The sequence below is a fragment of the Ochotona curzoniae genome, unplaced genomic scaffold (genome assembly GCF_017591425.1).
Source record: "Ochotona curzoniae isolate NIBS_2020 unplaced genomic scaffold, NIBS_Ocur_1.0 scaffold_3208, whole genome shotgun sequence".
Taxonomy (NCBI): Eukaryota; Metazoa; Chordata; class Mammalia; order Lagomorpha; family Ochotonidae; genus Ochotona; species Ochotona curzoniae.
In genome coordinates this window covers 26,657,751-26,679,662 of record NW_024467106.1, presented here as the reverse complement: position 1 = coordinate 26,679,662, position 21,912 = coordinate 26,657,751, and the positions used below count along the sequence as shown (strand labels likewise).

The 21,912-nt window shown below is 37.8% G+C and overlaps 1 protein-coding gene across 1 annotated transcript in view; it reads left to right on the top strand.

The window, feature by feature from the left end:
• The window catches only part of INVS (inversin), a 153,464-nt gene that overhangs the window by 90,133 nt on the left and 41,419 nt on the right, over positions 1-21,912 (top strand). The window contains exons 5-11 of the mRNA XM_041004286.1: positions 1,942-2,109; positions 4,175-4,355; positions 7,053-7,162; positions 9,895-10,066; positions 12,284-12,439; positions 12,801-13,030; positions 16,557-16,663. Of these exons, the coding sequence (XP_040860220.1) occupies positions 1,942-2,109; positions 4,175-4,355; positions 7,053-7,162; positions 9,895-10,066; positions 12,284-12,439; positions 12,801-13,030; positions 16,557-16,663 (1,124 nt within the window). The remainder of the gene's footprint in view (positions 1-1,941; positions 2,110-4,174; positions 4,356-7,052; positions 7,163-9,894; positions 10,067-12,283; positions 12,440-12,800; positions 13,031-16,556; positions 16,664-21,912) is intronic.

Genomic DNA, 21,912 nt, shown 5'->3' with positions numbered 1-21,912 from the left:
TGCAAGGGCAATAGGGATTCAAGTAATGGAGCAGTTATTTACTGCTTCCTGGGTCCATAAGCAGAGAGCATAATTGAAAGCAGGACTTGACTTTGTTCTCTAGTATGGGATGTGGGTATCCTAAGCTGCAGCTTAACTCACTGCACCACAACACACACCTCACGGTTCTGTCTTTAAAAGGAATGAAATTCTGACATGTGCCGAGCATGTCTTTGGAGAACTTTGGAGAAATGATATGCTAAATGAAATAAGTCAGACACAAAAGGAGAAGCATATGATTCATCTCAGGAGGACCCTAGAATTGTCAAATTCATTGAAATTGAAACTGTGATGATGCTTACAAGGAGCTGGAGGAAGGTGAGAATGTGTAGTTATTACATGGGGACCAAGTCTTCATTTGGGAAGGTAAAAAAATCTGGAAATAGATCACAATGATGCTTATACAACAACATATTTAATTCCACTGAACTGTATACTTATGGTTAAAATAACTTATGTTATGCCTATTTTTCCAAGATAAAAATAACTACTGGAAAAAAACAAAAAAGCAAAAATATGGAAAAGACAAAGCCAAACTTTATATATATATATATATATAATTATATATAAATTGTATATATATATAAATAATACAAAAGACAGAGACAAACTGAAAGAATTCTTCCATTCCCTAGTTTGCTCCCCAAAATGCCCACAGCACCAGGGCTGGATCTGGAGCTGGTGGAAACCAGGACTCCAGAAGTGACTCCAGATCTCCCACATGAGTGGCAGGCACAGCTGCTGGAGCCATGACTGCTCCCTCCAAGGGTGTGCTTTCAGTGGAGGCTGGAATGGGAAGAGCCAAGACTACAATTCCAGGTGTTTAACCAAAAAATACAGGTGTTCTAAGTACAGGTGTCTTAGCTGCACCAAATACCAGCCTCCCATGTGCAAACTGTTTACCATTATATTCAACAGGTATAATATTATATTTCACTAAATAAATCAGAATATAATGCAAGAAAAGGAAGAAATGATAGAAACTGTACATGTTCATAAAAATATGGCTTTATGCAATTAGAGTTAAAATATTTAGAACTTCTTGTTCTGCAATTCTTACTAAACGACAGTAATTAGTTAAATTTTGATTCTTAGTATTAAATTCCTATAAATACAGTTGAGTGAATACCACATGTATGAATTTTTTAAGTGTTTAATCAGACAGATGAGCTTAGTTCATGCTTGTTAAATTATCTAATTCTCAATAGGATTGATGATATTGCTACACAAGAGATAATGTGTATCAAATAGTTTTTTACTTGCCTCTATAAATCTCCCAACTGTAAGATATATATAGGTGTGTTGAGGAGAATGTCAGAAGAGATTTTAAAGCTTAATCGTGCTTAACTTATATCTAAAGTAAGCTAAGCGCTATTACATACACCTATTATCGAGATGAAATATGTCATCAGCAATTATACTTAACAGTTTATCCTATAAATTAATCAAAGTAAGTTTGTGTTAGATAAAATAAATGGCTTTCAAATCCATGAATTCCCAATGCATTGATCTTCTTTGTGATATATACTAATTCTTAACACATTTTATCAAATTCTGAGGGGCATGGTGATAACCAGATAGGTGGTATCAAGATGATCAGTGGTAATTATTCACTGTTCTCACGTCTGTGTTACTGTAGTAACCAATGAGTTAACTGTCTCTCATGATGGTGGATCACATTCTGAAGGATTCTGTCAGGATCAACCTGAGTCCAACCCCTTTCTACCTTCATGTCCTTGAGGAGATTTCTTGGCCTCTTACGCTCAGTTTTCTCACGAAACACATGCAAATTAAAATAAGTCATTCTCTCCCAGAAATATCTTGAAGTAAAACATAGAGAACTCTTACAACAGTGCCTTTCACATTATAACGGCTTAGGAAAAGTTCACTGTTATTCTGCAGCAAACAGCTCTGCATTGGAGTGCCTACTACAATAACCCTGAGCATGTGAAACTGCTCATCAAGCATGACTCCAACATTGGGATTCCGGACGTGGAAGGCAAGATCCCACTGCACTGGGCAACCAACCATAAAGACCCAAGCGCTGTTCACACCGTCAGATGCATACTGGTGAGTAGAGTAGTGCTAGTCCTCAATGGTCTTTATCAGAAAAAAAAAATTGTTATGAAGTATCCATTATATTCAAGAGCACATAGTGATATACAACAAACATGTGGACTTATTTCCCAAGTTGAACACTTCAATGCCAGCACTTAGACCACATTAGAAATTTTCTATGCATTTATTCTGTAGACCCCATGCTCATTTCCATTTCTTCAATGACAACTTTGATCAATTTCCATTTTTATTAGTCTCTCAGTTTATTTTGTTTCTTGTATATTCTTATTTTTGTTGGGTTGGTTTTTAAATTTTTACCCATGTAAAGCAATGTACTTTATATATACAACTTCTTAAGCACATTATACTTCCTACTCTGCTATCCTTCTTTCCCTCACTTTACCCTTCTTCTTTTCTTTCTTATTTTTTCTTTCACTTTTCACAGTGGCATACTTTAAATCTTCCTTATAGTCAAACTTTAACCTTCCACTGAATCAAAAAAAAAAATGGACTAGTAGTAACTAGGCTAAACAATAATCAAATCTCAAAATTTTACTTGTTATTACAAATCAAGAAAAAACTGGGAAATTTGTCTTTTGAGTACTGCCTTAGTTCTCTAAGCATAATGGTCTCCAGTTACAAATATTTTGTTGGAAAAGACAGGATTTCATTCTTTCTTTTATACCTGAGCAGTAGTCCATTTTATAATACATGCCACAATTTCTTTTCTTCATTTTAAAAAGCGTAGCCCTGCTTCCTTTTTTTAAATGGATTTATTCGTTTAGTTCAAAGGCAGAGTTACAGAGAGAATAGGAGAGACAAAGAGATCCTCCATTTGCTTGTTCACTCCCTTAATAGTCTCAGCAGCTGCATCATGGCCAGGTTGAAGCCAAGAGCCAGGGACTTGTTTAATGCCTCCCACGTGGGTACAGGAGTGCAACCATTTGGGCCATCTTCCACTGCCTTTCTTGTCTGCTTAGAGAACTAAGGCAGTACTCAAAAGACAAATTTCCCAGTTTTTTCTTGATTTGTAATAACAAGTAAAATTTTGAGATTTGATTATTGTTTAGCCTAGTTACTACTAGTCCAATTTTTTTTGATTCAGAAGTGTTTTATGCCTTGCTAAAGGTATAAGCCAGTTTAGACTATGCTAAAATCTGCCAACTTCAGTAAAAAAATTATGCTTCAACACAATATACTGCTAAAAAATGAAAATAGACATGAGGTAGCTGAATGGTATCCTATAGGCAATTTAAGCTAGATAGAAGCCAGTTGTATACAAACTATAATTGAAACGTTAATGAAGTAGTCTCAGGATGCGGTTAAGAACTCACATTGTCTAACACATCAGTCACTCAATACAATGTTAATTAACCCCATAATGTTGGAAACTGTTGTTGATGTTATGTTATGGCATTTGATTGGTCAGAACGATAATCTGCCAGCTGTGTCTCCAGACCAGAGTTGGTCTCCCCAAGAAACTGTTGAATTCAGCTGGGCAATAAGATACTGGACTCTATGCATGGCACATGCTTGCATTGAAAGAAACAGGACTAGATTTGAACTGTAATACTGCAATAAGGTGGAGCAATCCACCATGGGGATAGGGCAAGGGGAGGGGAAGGGGGAACATCAGAGCCTGTGAAACGTTGTTATAAAATCAAATGCAATAAAAAATAAATGTTAAAAAAAAGAAATAAGTTACCTAAGAACATACATAAATATTACCATAATGAAAATATTGAAAACACACATACAAAACCTACGTATTATTTATGAATGTCTTGATATGTACAAAAGTGCAGAACATACAGCTATAGCTGAACCAAAAACAGATACAAAAGCACATTAGGCATGATATTGACTCCTGTTTGGTCTGGATAAGCACTATGCAGTGGTTTTCATATTTGTTTCTGCAATTAAACGTGAAAAAAAAATTTAAGATTTAGACTGCATACTTTTTTTACATTTATCACTCATGTTGATAGAGAATGTAGATTATTTGCTAAGAAATTTGCTCAGTTAATGCTTATGCCAAGCTTAATTCATCAAGGAATCTCTGGTTCCTTTGAAACAGGATGCTGCTCCAACAGAGTCTTTACTGAACTGGCAAGACTATGAGGGCCGGACACCTCTTCACTTCGCAGTTGCTGATGGAAATGTGACAGTGGTTGACCTCTTGACCTCCTATGAAAGCTGCAATATAACATCTTATGATAATTTGTTTCGAACCCCACTTCACTGGGCAGCTTTGTTAGGTAAGTTGTATATAAAACAAAGATCCAGCAATAGGAGGGAGGGACCGAGTGTAGGAAAATGTCTGACTTCTCTTCCCCTCTGATTTCCACATCCTTTTTTATTATTTTAATTTATAACTGATATATTGGATGATTTTGTAAAATAAACCCCTCTATTTTATGCTTATATTTTAGTAATAGGAGGTAATGTCTTCTAAAATTGGTTTTAATTACAACATTCTCTCATAGTTTTTACTACAAATGTAGTAAGCAACTGCCTATATTTTTGAAGAGAGCACTTTAGTTTCATGTGTATGCTAATATATTTGATTTTCTGAGCTGGGTAACTTTTTAAAAATATTTTTATTATATTTTTACAATCTTTACATAGTTAATTAGGGTAAAAAGGTTCAAGGGCTATAGGAAAGTGGATAAGACTATTATTTCCATATTGTTTCCTTCATGTTTAAAGGGGGGTATTAAGGGAAAAGGCCCACCCAATTTCCCACCCACCCCAAGTCCTGCATGGAGCTGGGTAACTTTTTAATGTGAGAGAACATATATGTTCATATTGTTTGTTTTTGTGTTAGATTTTTGAGGGTAAATGAATAGTTTTAAAGATAATAATTCAATTTTTCCCCTGATATCCCTGATTTTTTTAAATAATATTTTCAGTTTTTACTATTACATTTTTTAAAAATTTGTGGTATTTATTTGAAAGGCAGAGTTACAAAGTGACAGGGGAAAGCAGAGAGATCTTATTGGTTCGTTCCCAGATAGCTGCAGATTCAGCCAGTGCTGAGTCAGACAAAGGCCAAGAGACTGGAACTTCTTCCAGGTCTCCCAATGGGTGCAGGAGACCACGCACTTGGAGCATCCTCGCTGCTTTCCCAGGTGCAATAGTAGGGAGCTGGATCAAAAGGGAAGCACCTGGAACTTAAACAGATGCCCACATGGGTTGCCAGCATTGCAAGTGGCAGGTTTATTGGATAGACCTCAACGTCAGCCTCCAGATTTTTTTCTTAGCTTGGGGGATTATTTTATTTTGTTATTATTTTGTATCTTCTGTTTGCCTTGTTTTATGCTTTCTGCTGCTTGTACTAGGAGTGGTAGTATCAATGGTAATATCTAATTGCCTAATGCTTTAGAAGGGCTTCTGAGATTCTATCTATATTTCTTTTGTATTTATTACAAAAACGTTTTTAAGCTTGAGTTAAAGTCAGGAGTAAAACTAACACATGTTAATTCCTACCTGTTTGAAAAAAAGAATGAAGCACTCTTTCACACATGGCTCTGGGAGTAACTGTTAGTGTAATCTGGGCTTCCAGTTATCATCTTGGTCATTGTCCTTTTGAACATGGTTTTTGTTGCATTTAGTTTTATAATCAGATTTAAGGTGATTATTTAGATTCCTTTTCAACATCAAGGTGTGTTGTTTTTTCCTTTTCCTCTAGATTTTAGGCATTCGCAGTAAATTTATCTTCACAGTACTAAATTGACTTTTTTGTTCCATCAATTCTGCTTTCTTTCTGCCTCCTCTGTGGATATGTTTTAGATGACCTTTTTATTTCCTTCTCTCATTCATTTTTCTTTTTATCCCATCCTGTTTTCTTTTCACCTTCTTCTGTTACCTTTGTATTTTAGTCTCTTTTCTTCTTAGGATATTCTGTTTCTCTTTCATAGAAGCATCTCTTTTTCTACTTAGACAAAGAAGCCAGACAGATACCCGAAGTGTTCCTCTGTATCCTTCTGTAGATCATTTCAGAGGTATGCTCTTTAACAATGCTCTTTTTCAGCCTGTCCTGATGTATGTTTTTAGAGTGTCTTTACTAAATGTTTCTCTGTGTTCCCGAAAGAAGGGATGTGTTAAGGGAATTCTGTGTATAGGTTGCCTTTGATCCTGCCTTTGAATTATGGAGAACTGCATCTTAAACCATGTTTGGAGAACCTATAAATGAGCAGAATTGCCATGCAGATTTCTTTTTCTGCCTGGCTTTCATGCAGTGTGTGCTTGCTAATACATCATTGCCCAGTGCCCCCGAGCACTGAAGCAATAGAGTGAATGAAATCCATGCTTCCGACATATATGATGACCAGGTTCACTCATTCTTGGTCTTTTCTACAGTTCTTCACTGGTGAAGACCACCTTTTCCAGAATGCTCTGCAAAGTATTGTGCTAGCAACTACCTCATAATACCTTTTTTTTTCCCCTGGAATTTGAGATCAATGCCTAGATGTTAAAAGACTGAAAGATGGAGTTAGAGGAGATGATTAGGACTCATAAATCAGAGAGATTGTATTGTTTTTCCACCTGAAGAGAGCAGTGGTCAGTTCTGAGTGTCTTGGGCAGTGGACCCCTGAGAACAGGGACCATGAAGGCTAGAAGAGCCTGGCTCTAAAACATTCTCTTCTTTGTGACATGCAGCTTTATAAGTGAAACCAGAGAATTGCAAAGAGATAATGATACCTACTGTAGTCTTCTTTTTCTTTCAGTCTGGCAGTTATAATTAATGTTGTTTACTTTCTATCTGAAGTACTAGTTAATTGCTGTTTTCACTTCTACTTTGTATTGGTACTCTAGTGAGTTTAGAAGAGGTGGCAGTGGTACTGCTAGACAGAAACCATTGTGAATATTTTGTTATGGTCTTCTTTTAAATTCGTTATAAATTGTTTAGTGTCCTTTGTGTATGATAGCTACTTTGTTGTGTCTGTTTTCAGGCCATGCACAGATTGTCCATCTCCTTTTAGAAAGAAATAAGTCTGGAACTATCCCATCTGACAGCCAAGGTGCAACACCCCTGCATTATGCAGCTCAGAGTAACTTTGCTGTAAGTAAAACAAGGCAATTCTTTTTTCCAATTTTTTATTTTGTTATGGTTGCAGAATTATATGAAGTTAGAAGAAGTCATACAGCAAGAGTCTATCTACCCTACATCCAGTTATTCTAACAGTAACATCTAGTGCAATAAAACCAAGAAATTAACATTAATGTAATCTACTCGTCTTTTTCAAATTTCACCAGTTTTACATGTACTCATTTGTCTGGATTTCTATAACAATTATTCTTAACAGTAGCTCATGCTGTTCAGTCTGATGCAAGTGACAGAGTTTTTGTGAAATCATATAATAATAAAATTATTTATTACTATGACAGCTGTTTTTGACACATCTGAAAAAAAGACATGAATTACTTCCAAAAATAATGAATATTATCAATAACTCTCCTTGCAGCTTTTAATAGTTTAAAAACATTTTTTCATCTTTTATTTATTCCAAGTTGTACTGTCAAGGCTATATCAGCTACCTGATTCCAAATGGTCACCAAGACCCAGAGATTCGTCCAAAGAGGCATTCATTAAAGTGGTCATAGTTAATTTTGCCTCCTTCAACACAAGTGTGCTTAGTGAACGCCTTGGCTTAATTAAATTATGACACTGTCATCAGCAAAGTATTAGTGCATCTTAATAACCTCTCCAGATGTTCTACCAAATATTTAGATTGCTGCTATTTCTACACCTTTCTTACTGTAGTATCCAGAACAAAGATGGCTACAGTTCTGGTCGACATTTCTAAGCAAACAGTTTATCTTCTGTTATTTCCCTACATCTCAGAAAAATACAAAGTAGTATTTTGAGGAGGAGCTTTTCTTATCACAAATAGATTTTTAAAATTCACTTGGTCTTTTCTGGTCAATCTGTAGAAATTAGAACTCTATGATTTAACACAAGTCTATAGGACAGGTGATGTTATCTCAATTACATATTTAAAAAAAATTGAACTCCAGGCCCAGCGCCATAGCGTAATGGTTAAGGTCCTTGCCTTGAACGCACCAGGATCCCATATGTGCACTGGTTCTAATTCTGGTGGCCCTGCTTCCCATCCAGCTCCCTGCCTGTGGCCTGGGAATGCAGTCAAGGACGGCCCCAGACTTTGGTACCCTGTATCCACGTGGGAGACCCGGAGGAGCTCCTGGCTTTAGATTGGCTCAGCTCCAGCTATTGTGGTCGCTTGAGGAGTGAATCATCAGACAGAAGATCTTCCTCTCTGTCTCTCCTCTCTGTATATATGCTTTTCCAATAAAAAAAAATTTTTTTTTAAATTAAACTCCAAAAGGTAAAATGAAATATCCATGACCTTGAACACCAGTCTTGGACTCCAACTTTAACAAATTGCAAATACCAGAGCTAAACTAACTGCACTAATGGGAGTAAGAAACAAGTGGGAAGACATTGTGAACAATTATCCAAAGTACTTCTTTCGCTTAATAATAAAAAATGAAATACAGGAAAAAAAGAAGAAAAACAATGACAAAAACTATAGAAACATCCCTCTTCCCCAGAGGCATGCCTGAAAGTGTATGTGTGTGTGTCTGTATGAAAATTGTCCAAGACAGACTGAACAAGTCTGCAGTCCATACTGGCAAGCATGGGAACCAGGGGAGGGAGCAGGCCTGGTGGGGGTTATAGTGAGTCTCCCCAACTAGGCTGCAGCTCCCACTGGTTTGTGTGAGGATCGAGTATGAAGTGGGCAGGATCATGCTGGACTGCAACAACCATTGGTCCTAGTGGAAGAAAAGGCTGGACACAGAACCGACCCAGCAATTCCAACAACCAGCATGTGCATAAGCTGATTGGGGTGTCACCTCAGATGAAGTTCCTTTGGAGATCTCTCTAACTGAACTACTAATTTCAGAACCCCAACCAGTGGATTCTGAATGGATTTCATCATGCTTGGAATGGCTAGATTGGCAGCAGTTCAGAACTATTGAACTATCAAAACTGCTTGAGCAGAACCCTCAGAGCGTGCCTTACATCAGGGATCTGAGATGGGTGGAAAGCTGGGTGGGGCTTTTCCCTTTGTTTCTCCCCTGACCCAGGAAAAAAAAATTGTATTAGTGTGGAAACAGTAGTCTTACCCACTTTCCTGTAGCCCTTGACCCTTTGTTGTTGTGTGGAAGACAGAATTACAGAGAAAGAGAGAGAAGATCTTCTATTCACTGGTTCATTCCCTAAATGGTGACAACTTTCAAGGGTAAGCCAGGCCACACCAGAAATCAGGAGCTTCCTTTGGGTCTCCCACAAGGTTGAAGGGGCCCCAGGACTAGGGCTATCCCCTTCTGATTTCCCAGGAACATTAGCAAGGAGCTGGATTGGAAGTAGAGCTCCTGGGACTTGAACCGGTATCCATAGAAGATGCCAGCATTATAGGCAGTGGTTTAACCAGTTATGCCACAACACTAGCCCCAAGAAAACATATTTTAGTGTTCATCATGACATTGAATAGTATTGAATCTTTTGTTACTTCACCTGTGACCTCACCCTCAAGTTTAATTGAAGATGGCCATTTACATTTTTTTTATGCCTAAAAGAGGTTTTTAAAGTGTTACAGAGTCTACTGCCAATAGAGGACAAAGAACTACTGTTGTCAGTAGAAATTGTGGCATTCATACAAAGATGTAAATACCTTTCTTATCAGTGAAAGTCACATACAGTAGTGGCATCGTTACCATAGAACATGATACCCTGTAATCTCAATTTTTTTAAATGAAATTTTCTTACAGGAAACAGTTGAAGTGTTTTTAAAACATCCTTCAGTGAAAGATGATTCAGACCTTGAAGGAAGAACATCTTTTATGTGGGCAGCTGGGAAAGGCAGTGATGATGTCCTTAGGACCATGCTGAGTTTAAAATCTGACATTGATATTAACATGACAGACAAATATGGAGGCACAGGTAAGAAATAGTGGACAGATTCTGTTTATTTTCATTCAGGCTATAAATCTATATGATGCTATAAAGTTTACAAAGTACTAACCTGAAATCCTTGTTCCTAATTTGACCTGCACCTTGTCAGTTTGGATTTTCCAGGCTGTTCACTTCAAAGGCCTTATTTCTTTCAAGCTTCGTGGCTAAAATTAGTATTTGTTCATACCAAGTATTTGGTTTAAAACTTTGGTTTCTCTCTGATATAGAAACTCTTGTGATCTTGTAACTTATTGTAAAAACACAAACCTATACTTTAAAATCATGCCTGTATAATAATTATTATATTTTCAAAAGTTTAGAATTATATTTCACAGAATACAATGGCTGGAACTTAGCCAATCCATTCCAGGAGCCATGAGCTGGGTCTCCCATGCATGTGAAGGGTCCCAAAGCTATATGTATTTGTTTTTTACCATTCAGTGTAAACTTGAACATATCTGTCTTGCTTAGTATTTCTTAATTTCATATTAGAAAGAGAAAAATCACATCTCAACAAGGTGACACAAATTTCTCAGTGCTAATTTTTTTTAATTTACAGAAACATGCTAAAAACCATTTGTACCTACCTGTTGTCATAAAAGATCTTTCTTGTCTGCCAAAACTGTTGATGTGCCTAATAATCTCCTTTAATTCCAACACCACCACACCACCGCACGTTAAAATTTATTTTGCAACAGGATATAAACAAAATCTATTTTATAAGAAGTACTAACACATTTGAAAGTATTTCTTTATCAAAGTTTCACAGCAGATCTGAAGTTTCCTGCAGGAAATGCTGTACACACATTGGACATTGACTTTACAAATTATCTCAACAGTTCATTTTTCTCCAGTTCCCATTAACATGTGGTCTTCTGTTTACCATTAACATTGTCTTTTGGTTAACTTTTTCTTGTATTTAGACAAGATGTGGGCAAAGACAGTTGCATCCTTTCTTCCGGGAATGCCTTTTTAATGTGCACCAGGATTGGAGTTCATACATAAATGCTTGATCACTTAATTAGCTGTTGGGTTATTTTTTCAATGAGGATTTTGTTATACATCAGAGATGCCTTTTTTGTCATTTCTCTTCTGTGAAGATGAGCTCCTTTTCATAGGATTGTACTTTTCCTACCATTAAGAAGATATTTTTTAAATAAGATTTATCTATTTGAGGCCCAGTGTGGTATCTTAGTGGCTAAAATCCTCACCTTGCATGTGCTGGGGCACTAGTTAAGTGTCCTAGCTGCCCCACTTCCCATCCAGCTCCCTGCTTGTGGCCTAGGAAAGCAATAGAGGATGGCCCAAAGCCTTGGAACAATGCACCTACGTGGGAGGCCTGGAAGAAGCTTCTGGTTCCTGGTTTTGGATCAGTTCAGCTCCAGCCATGATGGTCACTTGAAGAGTGAATGAGTGTTCAAAGCGAGGACTTTAGCCGCTGGCCCACCATGCCGGACCCTAGAATTACATCTTTATTTATTTTTGTTGTTGTTGTTGTTGTTTTATGATACAGTTTAATAGACATTGGGGTCTCCTGTCCCCCTCCCCAAGTTACCTCTCCTCCTTTCTGTTCTACCCTCCAGTCTACAATGGGTATCTTTCCTGAATTCTCACAAATCTATCATGTTGCCACTGAGGTGTCTTCCAACAGTGTAGATTACCAGTCATTTTGTTGTGAGTCCATCCCTGTAGTGCATGCATGAGTACTTCTCTCTCTTTCCACCTATGTTCATATTAATTTTCACTACATTTCCCCAAAAAATATTTATTTTTATTGGAAAGGCAGATTTACAGAGAGAAGGAGAGACAAATAGAAAGATCTTCTATTTAGTCCCCAATTGGCCACCATGGTTGGAGCTGAGCCAGTCCAAAGCCAGGAACCAGTATGGAACAGGGGGCCAAGAGGTTCTTCCAGGTCTCCCATGTTGGTGCAGTGTCCCAAGGCTTTGGGCCATCCTCTGCAGCTTTTTAAGGCCATAAACAGGGAGCTAGGCAGGAATTGGAACAGCCAGGACACAAACTGGCACCCATAAGGGATGTCATGTTTGTAAGTGGAGGATTGATTAGCCAGTGGAGCCATCACACCAGTAATAAAAAGAGACTTTCACCAATAACAAATTGTGAATCTCCATTCAAATAAAAATAATAAGAAGAAAGTAAAGTCATTATTTAAAAGTTTGTCATTTTTTGTTACTTCCCTTTTAGCCTTACACGCAGCTGCCCTTTCCGGCCACGTCAGCACCGTGAAGTTATTATTGGAAAACAATGCTCAAGTAGATGCTGTTGATGTCATGAAACATACTCCACTTTTCCGAGCCTGTGAGATGGGACACAAGGATGTGATTCAGACACTTATCAAAGGTTAGTTCATAGAGGACTGTCAGAAGGTATGGATATTTGCATGGTCTGTCTGCAATAAAGCTTTAAGTGGTGAACAACCATATAACACAGGTAGAAAGCTGAAGGGAAAAACACCCAACCCAGGATCCTCCAGTTCTATTTGTAAATCTACCCACTGGTAGTGGTTTGGTTTCGAAAACTCACTGTGCCTGCTTATCTTCCATTTTATGTCAAAGAGGAATGATTTCTTTACTTACCATATCCATCTTAAAAATACGAAGTGGACATTGCATATGTGGGAGCATTTATATAAAATAAACAATTTAATTTCTGTTCGTTAAGTGCTGCATAAAACATTTTCATTATGTTTTTGCTTTCCCAGGCGGTGCAAGAGTAGACCTGGTTGATCAAGATGGGCATTCACTTTTACATTGGGCAGCACTAGGTGGCAATGCTGACGTTTGCCAGATATTGATAGAAAACAAGATCAATCCAAATGTGCAAGATTATGCAGGAAGAACCCCATTGCAGTGTGCTGCATATGGAGGATACATTAACTGCATGGCAGTGCTCATGGAAAATAACGCAGACCCTAATATTCAAGACAAAGAGGTAGATATTCTGAGTCTTTCTGTATCAAATTTGTTCCATAGTGGTTAGAGCATTCCTTATTTGTAGTAAACTCAAGTGACACACAGCTTTCCAAATGAAGAGATCGCCTACAAGTCTATTAATTTTGATTATGTTTTGTCTGTGTTCTTTTCTGGTCCTTATCCGTATCTATAGATAATTTAACAGTCCTAGACTAAATTGGGAATAATTTTTACCTTTTGTAAAAGATGTAGATGGTATATGTATTTGAGCATAATTACAATTTTACCTAAAATTATCATTTTCACCATTTTTATATCTTTTTTAATGATCAAGATTCTAATATGTCAAAGTCCTAAGAGCTTTATATTTATCAGCTAATTCAGGTTTCATTCAATGCTAAAGTTACTACTACCATTTTATAGATGAGGAAATGGAAACTCATGAAATTTAGATACTGCATGAATAGTGCTAGAAAATGTTAAATTATCACACACAATGTTGAAATAATAATCTCTGTGACTTTTCTACTTTTAAGCCTCAGAATAATTTCCCCTAAGTGATACCACTGAAGCAAAGCAACAAATGGTAGATAAACGTGATTATGAGACCTACCAAACTGATTTCTTAATGATAAGTTAGCCTGTACTTTTCCCAGTTATGTAATCTTTTGAAGATTTATTATTTACTTGAAAGAGCTAGAGAGAGAACAGGAAAAACACAGAGAAAGAGAGCTTCCATCCACTGGTTCACCTTCCCAAATGGTTGCAACAGCCAGAGCCATACTGGTCTGTAGCTGGGAGCCAAGAGCTTCCTAAGATCTCCCATGTGGATCTAGGGGCCCAAGGCCTTGAGGCATCCTTCACTGTTTTCCCAGGCCACCAGCAAGGAATTGGATCGGAAGTGGGGCAGCTGGAGACATGAACTGGAATGCATTTGGGATGCCAGTGCTGCAGGTTGAGGACTGGCCTGTGACCCCATTGTACCAGTTCCAAATTATTAATTCCTTTTTTTAATTTGAAGTTTTTAATATTGATTACATAGTTGAGAGGGATACATACCCATGTGGGCCTCCAATCAGGATTGGGAGGTTCAAGGTATGGAAGAAAGTGGGCAAATGTTTCAATTCTTTTTTTTTTCTTTCTTTTCTTTCTCCAGTGTCAGTAAATGTTCATCAAGATTGTTACTATATGTGAACATAAATTATACATAATTTAAAATTATGAAGCATGATCCTTGTCTTTATATTATTTAGAATGCAACTTTTTAAAAAGATTTATTTGAGAGAATGACTGAAAGAAAGACATTTCCTTCCGCAGTTCATTCCTGAAATGCCTATAACAGCCACGGCTGGGCCAGGCCAAAGCCGACAGCCAGGAACTGCATCATGGTCTCATGATGGGCAGGCACATACATGAACTATCATCTGCTGCCTCCTGGAATGTGCTGTAGCAAGAAGCGAAATAATGAAGACCTGAAAAGGGATTCTAGTATAAGATGGAGTGTCCCAAGCAGGGGCTTAACCCACTGCACAAGAAAACCAAATTATCATTTATACAGCCCTCTACATTTAACCAAGTTGCTAATTTTGTATGTAAACAACACAGAGCTAAAATTCACTTTACAGTTGCGTTTAAGCTGCTTTACAGTTCTAACACACGAGGCTGTTTCCTAGGTCTACTAGTTTTTGTGTGCATTGATTGAATTATCTACAGAAATAATCATGGTATCTGAAACATGATGCTTTGATTTCTTCATTTCTAGTTCTTAGGTCCTTTTTTTTTTTTAATCTTAGCTTATTGGACCAGCTAGGATCTCCAAAGTAATGGTGTATAGGATTGATTATAGTTTGCATACTTAATTCCTTAAGTTGTTCTGACTTTTCAGAGCACAGCTTCCAGTGTTTTACCACTGAGTGCAGTATTTCCTAAGAATTTTCTTACATTTCTGTTTGCTGAGAATTTTGCAAAATCATTCCCAGGTTAATGTCAAATAATATTTAATCACAAAGAAACAATATATTGTTAAGTATGTTTTGTCTAAACACAACTCTAGCTGTGTCCTATCAATTTGGTTAAGTTATGCTTTCACTGTCATCCAGTTGAAATATTTTAAATTGATATTTTCTTTTCTGTCTTGACCAATTAGTACTGTAACAAATTGTCACAAATTGAGTAGTTAAAACAACACAAATTTGTTATCTTACTGTTCCACGTGTCAGGAGTCCAATATGGGTTTCACTGGGCTAAAAGGGCAAGTTGTTAGCAAAGCCGCATTTCTTTTGGAGATGCAAGAGAGAATTTCTTTCTTAACTTTTTCAGCTACTAGAGGATACCTACATTCCTTGGCTCATGTCCCCATTCGTTCCATTTCAAAGCCTTAATGGATACTTGACTTTCTTATATTGTATTACTTTGACTCTCACTTTCTTTTCCTCCATCTTTTCTTTGTAAAGACAATTATTATTGTGGCAAGTCTCCATGGATAGTGGAGGATAATTTCCCCATTTCAAGATCTAATGATTAGCAACCTTATGCACATATTCACAGGTTCCATGGATTATAATGTGAATACCTTTGCTGGGAAGCATTATTCTTGGGGAGTTCATTATGGCCAGGCATATGATTAACTTTGACAAAAAATTGTACATTTGAAAAAAACTAATAATTTTGTCTCTGTTGAACACAATGTTCTATATACCACTTGGGGAAAATCCTTACACTGTCTCATTTAGATCTCCTGTCTTTGTAGTCTATAAACTATTATGAAAAATATGTTGAGAACCTGGTGTGTTGGCTCAGTGGCTAAACTCCTCACCTTGCCCACACTAGGATAAAATATGGGTGCTGGTTCATGTCCCAGCTGCCTCACCTCCCTTCCAGCTCCCTACTTATGGCCTGGGAAAGCAGTGGAGTCCAAAGCTTTGTGACCCTACACTCACATGGGAGGCCTGGAAAAAGCACTAAGCTCCTGGCTTCGAATCAGCTCAGCTTTGATTCTTCGGGCCACTTGGGAAATTAACCAGCGACCGAAGATCTTTCTATCTGTCTCTCCTTCTCTCTGTAAATCTGCCTTTCCAATAAATATTTTTTAAAAGTGTTGAAACTGCCCACTTTGATTATCAGTTTGACTATCTGGCTCTTCTTTATTTTTGGTCTTGTTTGACTAAAAGCTGTGTTATTAGGTGGATAGAGTTTAGGATTGTAATATTTTCCTCTTTGACTTGTTCAACAAATAATCTATTATTCATGACATTACAACTATTTAATTTAGTCATTGAAATTTAGTGATCTATGGAATTCTACTCAACTTGGGTTTACATTGTGTTTCCCCCTAATTTGCATCAAGTTTCACATTTTTGGTTGAAATGTTACATATGTGATACCAAATCTTTCTCAGATACCACCTCTAATACTATATGTTTACCCACTGTATGCATACCCCTTTTTGTAAGTAAGCCATTTAGATAAGGAATTGTTTGTAATCTTGAGTTAGCCTAAATGATCACGTGTTCATATATGCTTACTCCTGGTGTACTTGCCTTCAGGGAAGAACAGCTTTGCATTGGTCCTGTAACAACGGGTACCTTGATGCCATTAAGTTGCTGCTAGACTTTGCTGCTTTCCCTAATCAGATGGAAAACAACGAAGAGAGGTAAGCTGTCTTTTTTTTTAAGTATGCTGTTCATCTCACTTCCTTTTACTGGATTTTTTTATATGAATCCTAGGCATTAGTTCAGGAATAATAAATATAAGAAACTTTAGCCTAAGAAATCCAGATGCAAAAGGAATGAGCTAACATTGAGTGCAGCATTGATTTATAATAGCAAAACCTTATAGCTATTTAGAACTTCAGGTGTAGAATTAGTTCACGTTTTATAGATTATATAACTAGGATCATCTTCTAGCTTTTGGCTAACATAAGAGTGGCTCCCAGCTTTGTAGCAGCTCAGCTCTGGCCTTTGAAGCTATTTAGGGAGTGAATCAGCAGATGGAGGACCTCTTCCTCTCCCTCCTTCTCTCTCTTAAAAAGTATGCTTTTCTGGGTCTGGCGGCGTGGACTAGCAGCTAAAGTCCTCGCCTTGAACGTGTCAAGATCCCATATGGGCGCCAGTTCTAATCCTGGCAGCTCCATTTCCCATCCAGCTCCCTGCTTGTGGCCTGGGAGGGCAGTCAAGGACAACCCAAAGCTTTGGGACTCTGCACCTGCATGGAAAACCTGGAAGCGGTTTCTGATTCCCGGCTTTGGATCGGCAAAGCATCAGTTGTTGTGCTCACTTGGGGAGTGAATCATGGGACGGAAGATCTTCCTCTCTGTCTCTCCTCCTCTCTGTAGATCTAACTTTGTAATAATAATAATAAAAAAAGAGAGAGATAGCATTTTCTAACAGTTGGTCACTCAATACCATGTCAATTAACTCCATAATGTTGTAAATTGTTGTTGATGTTATGTTGTGGCTTTTCATTGGATGGGATGATATTCTGCCAGCTCTACTTTCACACCAGGGATGGTTTCCCCAAGAAACTGTTGAATTTATCTGAACAATAAGATAATGGATTCTGTGTATGGTACATGCTTGCAATGAAGGAATCGTGGCTGGATTTGAACTGTACTGCTGCAAAAATGTGGAGGAATCCAACATGGGGGAAGGGCAAAGGGAGGGGTTTGGGGAATCCCAGAGCCTATGAAACTGTGTCATAAAATGAAATTTAAAAAAAAGATCAATTGATGTTTAGGTAAACATGCATATACATATATTCATCTAGAGGAACTGTATAAGGGACATTATTATATTGAGAAGTGAAGATACAATGCGGTATGCATCTCTACTCCTGAATAAAAGATGGCCTCCCAAATGAAATTGTTAACGAAATCTTGAGAACAGGATACTGGACTCTCCACCATTATTTATGACTACAATATCATGATACGCTTAGAAGAATGTTCTGGCCAGCTAGGCCACGCTGCCGGGCCCCAGAAAATGCAAGTTCTTAACCACATCCTGTGACTACTTCATTGACTTTTTTTTTTAAAGATTTATTTTTATTATGTTTTATTGGAAAGGCAGATATACAGAGACAGAGACAGAGAGGAAGATCCTCCGTCCGATGATTCACTCCCCAAGTGAGCGCAACAGCCAATGCTATGCCAATCCGAAGCCAGGATCCAGGAGCCTCTTCCGGGTATCCCACACAGGTGCAGGGTCCCAAAGCTTTGGGCCATCCTCGACTGCTTTTCCCGGGCCACAGGCAGGGAGCTGGAAGGGAAGCGGGGCTGGCAGAATAGAACCGGCGTCCATATGGGATCTTGACACGTTCAAGGCAAGGACTTTAGCTGCTGGGCCACGCCGCTGGGCCCAGAGTAATTAATCTTTGTGTCCTACCTAGTAAGGTATATGTCACTCCAAGCTGACCATTTCCTGTCTGGTTCTAAGCTTTCCTTATTCGTCTCTGTCTATCTGATCTAATTTTTCTTGTGGGGCAGGGGCTTCGGCATGACCCTGATGATCATTGCAAGAGAGGGTGGGGATCCAAAGTTGGAAATAAGTAAGGATCAGAGAAATCTCCCCTCCGGAGTCCTGAAGGAAGTTTACTTTTCTTCTGTTTCTGAGGAACACAGTCCTCAAAACTTTTTTTTTTTTTTTTGTAATTCAATTCTCATTTATGTTATAAACCTAGAATTTCAGACCTAGGAGACTACTTAAATAAAGGGACTTACTGCTTCCTGGAATAAACCTATGTTAATTTCAGACCAGAGGTCAGCGGGGGAAATCCTCCTAACTGTGCTTGCCAATCTGTAGATAAAAAGAGACAGTGGGACTATCTAAGTCTCATTTAATGTTTCATTAGCAACATGCCTGATGTGCAGATGTCAGAGCTTGGCACTGCTTTTCATGCTTATTGACATTCTTGTTTAAGCATTCTACTCATTCCATCAGATCATTCCCACATGGCAAGTCCAATTGTGTCCTATGGCTTGTCTATATCTTCATTGTTTCTTGGCTGGTTACCATCAATGTAGTGCTGATTTTTACTCATCATGCATCGACACTAACCAGCTAATGCACCCTGTGTAGACATCATTTTTGCCACCTTCTGCTGGCTCTCAGTCAATATCTGTCTGACAGTCACACTCCAACATTGATGGGAATATTCTCAGTACCTGAATGCTTCTAAATTAAATTGGGATGAAGATTCAATAGTCACAGTTAAAATGTGGTCAGTTGCTTAAACACTAGGTATAAACCTCAATCTTAGAAACTCGTTAGATCTTCAGAATGTCTCTTTGAGTCACAGATTGTCTGCAAATTCTATTTTGAATTAACTGTCTATGAAGGAGACATTTTTGGGGAAATTGAGGTGATTTGACTATAAGTGGACATTAGACTTTACCAGGAAAGTTGCTACTTTTGCTAGTTGTAATAATGACATTGTGGCTATACCCATATTGCTCAGCTAATATTCTAAAATATGTTTTAAATAATTTAGTAAATACTATGAATGAAGGGATGGATAAAGCAAATGTAGCAAAAAAATTACTAATTATTAAATTTCTGATTATGATTAGTAGTGGATTAGTATGCTTTTGCCTCCACTTTTGTTTATGTTTGGAATTTGTCATAACATTAAAAATATTTAAGGGGCATTGTTTGATCCAAAAGAAATCTGAGAGCTCCAGTTTTCCTTTCATTTCCCTTTTCATGGATGAGAAAACAAAAGTTCAGAGAAGAAAGCAGAATGCTGTGTGCCACCTAGGCTCCCTGACTCCTAATCCAACATTTCTTTTTACCTTATTTGTAACTAAAGGCATACTTTGGTTTCTGTGTTTCAAAAACCAGGTTTTGGTAATGCAGCTTCAATATTACCAGAAAAATATCATATATTAATAATTTTTGAGATGATCCAATTTACTAAATGTATATTTTGTTTGCACAGTGCTTTTAGACCCTTTGGTTCTATACAAAAGTTACTTTATTCAGAAACTGATAAATGAGTAGAGTTGCTGAACTGAGAGTCTTGTGAGAGCTCTGTTTGAGTCTGCATTCTGTACAAATTGCTTTCCTAGTCTTCAGCAAATTGATTACCCTGTCTGGGTTTTTTTATTTCTATCATAAAATTAAAGTGTTGAACCTAATTACCTCTAAAATTTGGGTTAGTCCTGCTATCATATGAATAATTAACTCTATGATAATATATTCCATTAGACAGCTTGTAGTAATGAAAGGCATTTTCAGATCTGTAGTAATTTTTTTTAAGTTGTGAATTTATAAAACGCTATATAGGCATGTCTGTTTAACAGCTTCTGCTATCTAAAGAGTAGTGACAAATCAAGCTGTCTTAAATGAGAGGTCATCAATTTTAAATTGTGAGCTTCCCCCCCCCACAGTTTTCTTATTGAAACAACCAAATCACTCTCATAACAGAAAACCATTTCAGTTTTACCATTTTGTCTTACAGTGAATGTTAGGTAAATTTTGAAAAGAGATAGATTTATTCTCTATAACCATTGGATGACTTTTTTCATACCTACTTATCTATATAATTATCTTCCCCCCACCTCATCAATCAGCTAATTATGTCTTCCTAATACTTTTTTCTTTTTTTAAGATTAATTTTTTTATTTGAAAAGCATACTTTTTTTAAAGATTTATTTATTTATTGGAAAGTCAGATCTACAGAGAGGAGGAGGAGAAGAGAGGAAGATCTTCCGTCCCATGATTCACTCCCCAAGTGAGCGCAATGGCCAATGCTATGCCAATCCGAAGCCAGGATCCAGGAACTTCTTCCGGGTATCCCACACAGGTGCAGGGTCCCAAAGCTTTGGGCCATCCTCCACTGCTTTCCCAGGCCACAAGCAGGGAGCTGTATGGGAAATGGAGCTGCTGGGATTAGAACTGGCGCCCATATGGGATCTTGACACGTTCAAGGCGAGGACTTTAGCTGCTAGTCCATGCCGCTGGGCCCAGAAAAGCATACTTTTTAAGAGAGAGAAGGAGGGAGAGGAAGAGGTCCTCCATCTGCTGATTCACTCCCTAAATAGCTTCAAAGGCCAGAGCTGAGCTGCTACAAAGCTGGGAGCCAGAATCTTCTTCCCAGTCTCCTATGTGGTTTTGGGAGCCGAAGGCCTCAGGCCATGGTCCACTGCTTTCCCAGTCTGTAAGCAGGGAGCTGAGTGGGAACAGCAGGACATGAACCAGCATCCACATGGTATGCAGGCACTTAGAGGCAGATTAGCCTGTTGCACCACTGCATCCAATGCCCACCCTCCTTACATTCCTCCCCACCAACACTTCTGATGGCCTGAACTAGTCACAGCATAGAGAGGCTAGCATCAGTGGAAACCTTAGGTTCTCACAAATACTACTTTGAGTCCTACGGAAATAAGCCCAGTTAAGATACTGTGGTATTGCAAACCTTGCAGCAGTGTCTGTTATAATAATTATCAACACTGACACTAAGTGCTTCCTTTGTGCCACACACACATTTAATAAACATGTTTCACTTTCCATGCATTTTACAGTGTGTGGATAGGTGTTCTGTTTAACAGATGAGGAAAGCTGAGACTTAGAAACACCAAGTAAATTATATAAAGTAACAGTTGTCATTGCCATTGTTGAATGGTTGACTTGGGGTGCTTGTTTCCTAAACTTTAAATTTTATACTTTTTTTGCACTGTTCAAATTCTTAAAAATATGTCGTTTTACAAAGTAACTGTTTTTCTTTGACAGAAAGAAAGCTTGGTGCTTTTTGCCCCATATGATTTTATTTTTATGTAGTCAGATTTATCTGTCTTCTGTTATGATTTTGAGTTGTTTAAAGGTTCCATGATTTCTTCTCGTACTTTCATGTTTTTTTTTTTTAATATTAGATCTTTGCTCCATCCAGAATTTATTTTGGTGTAAG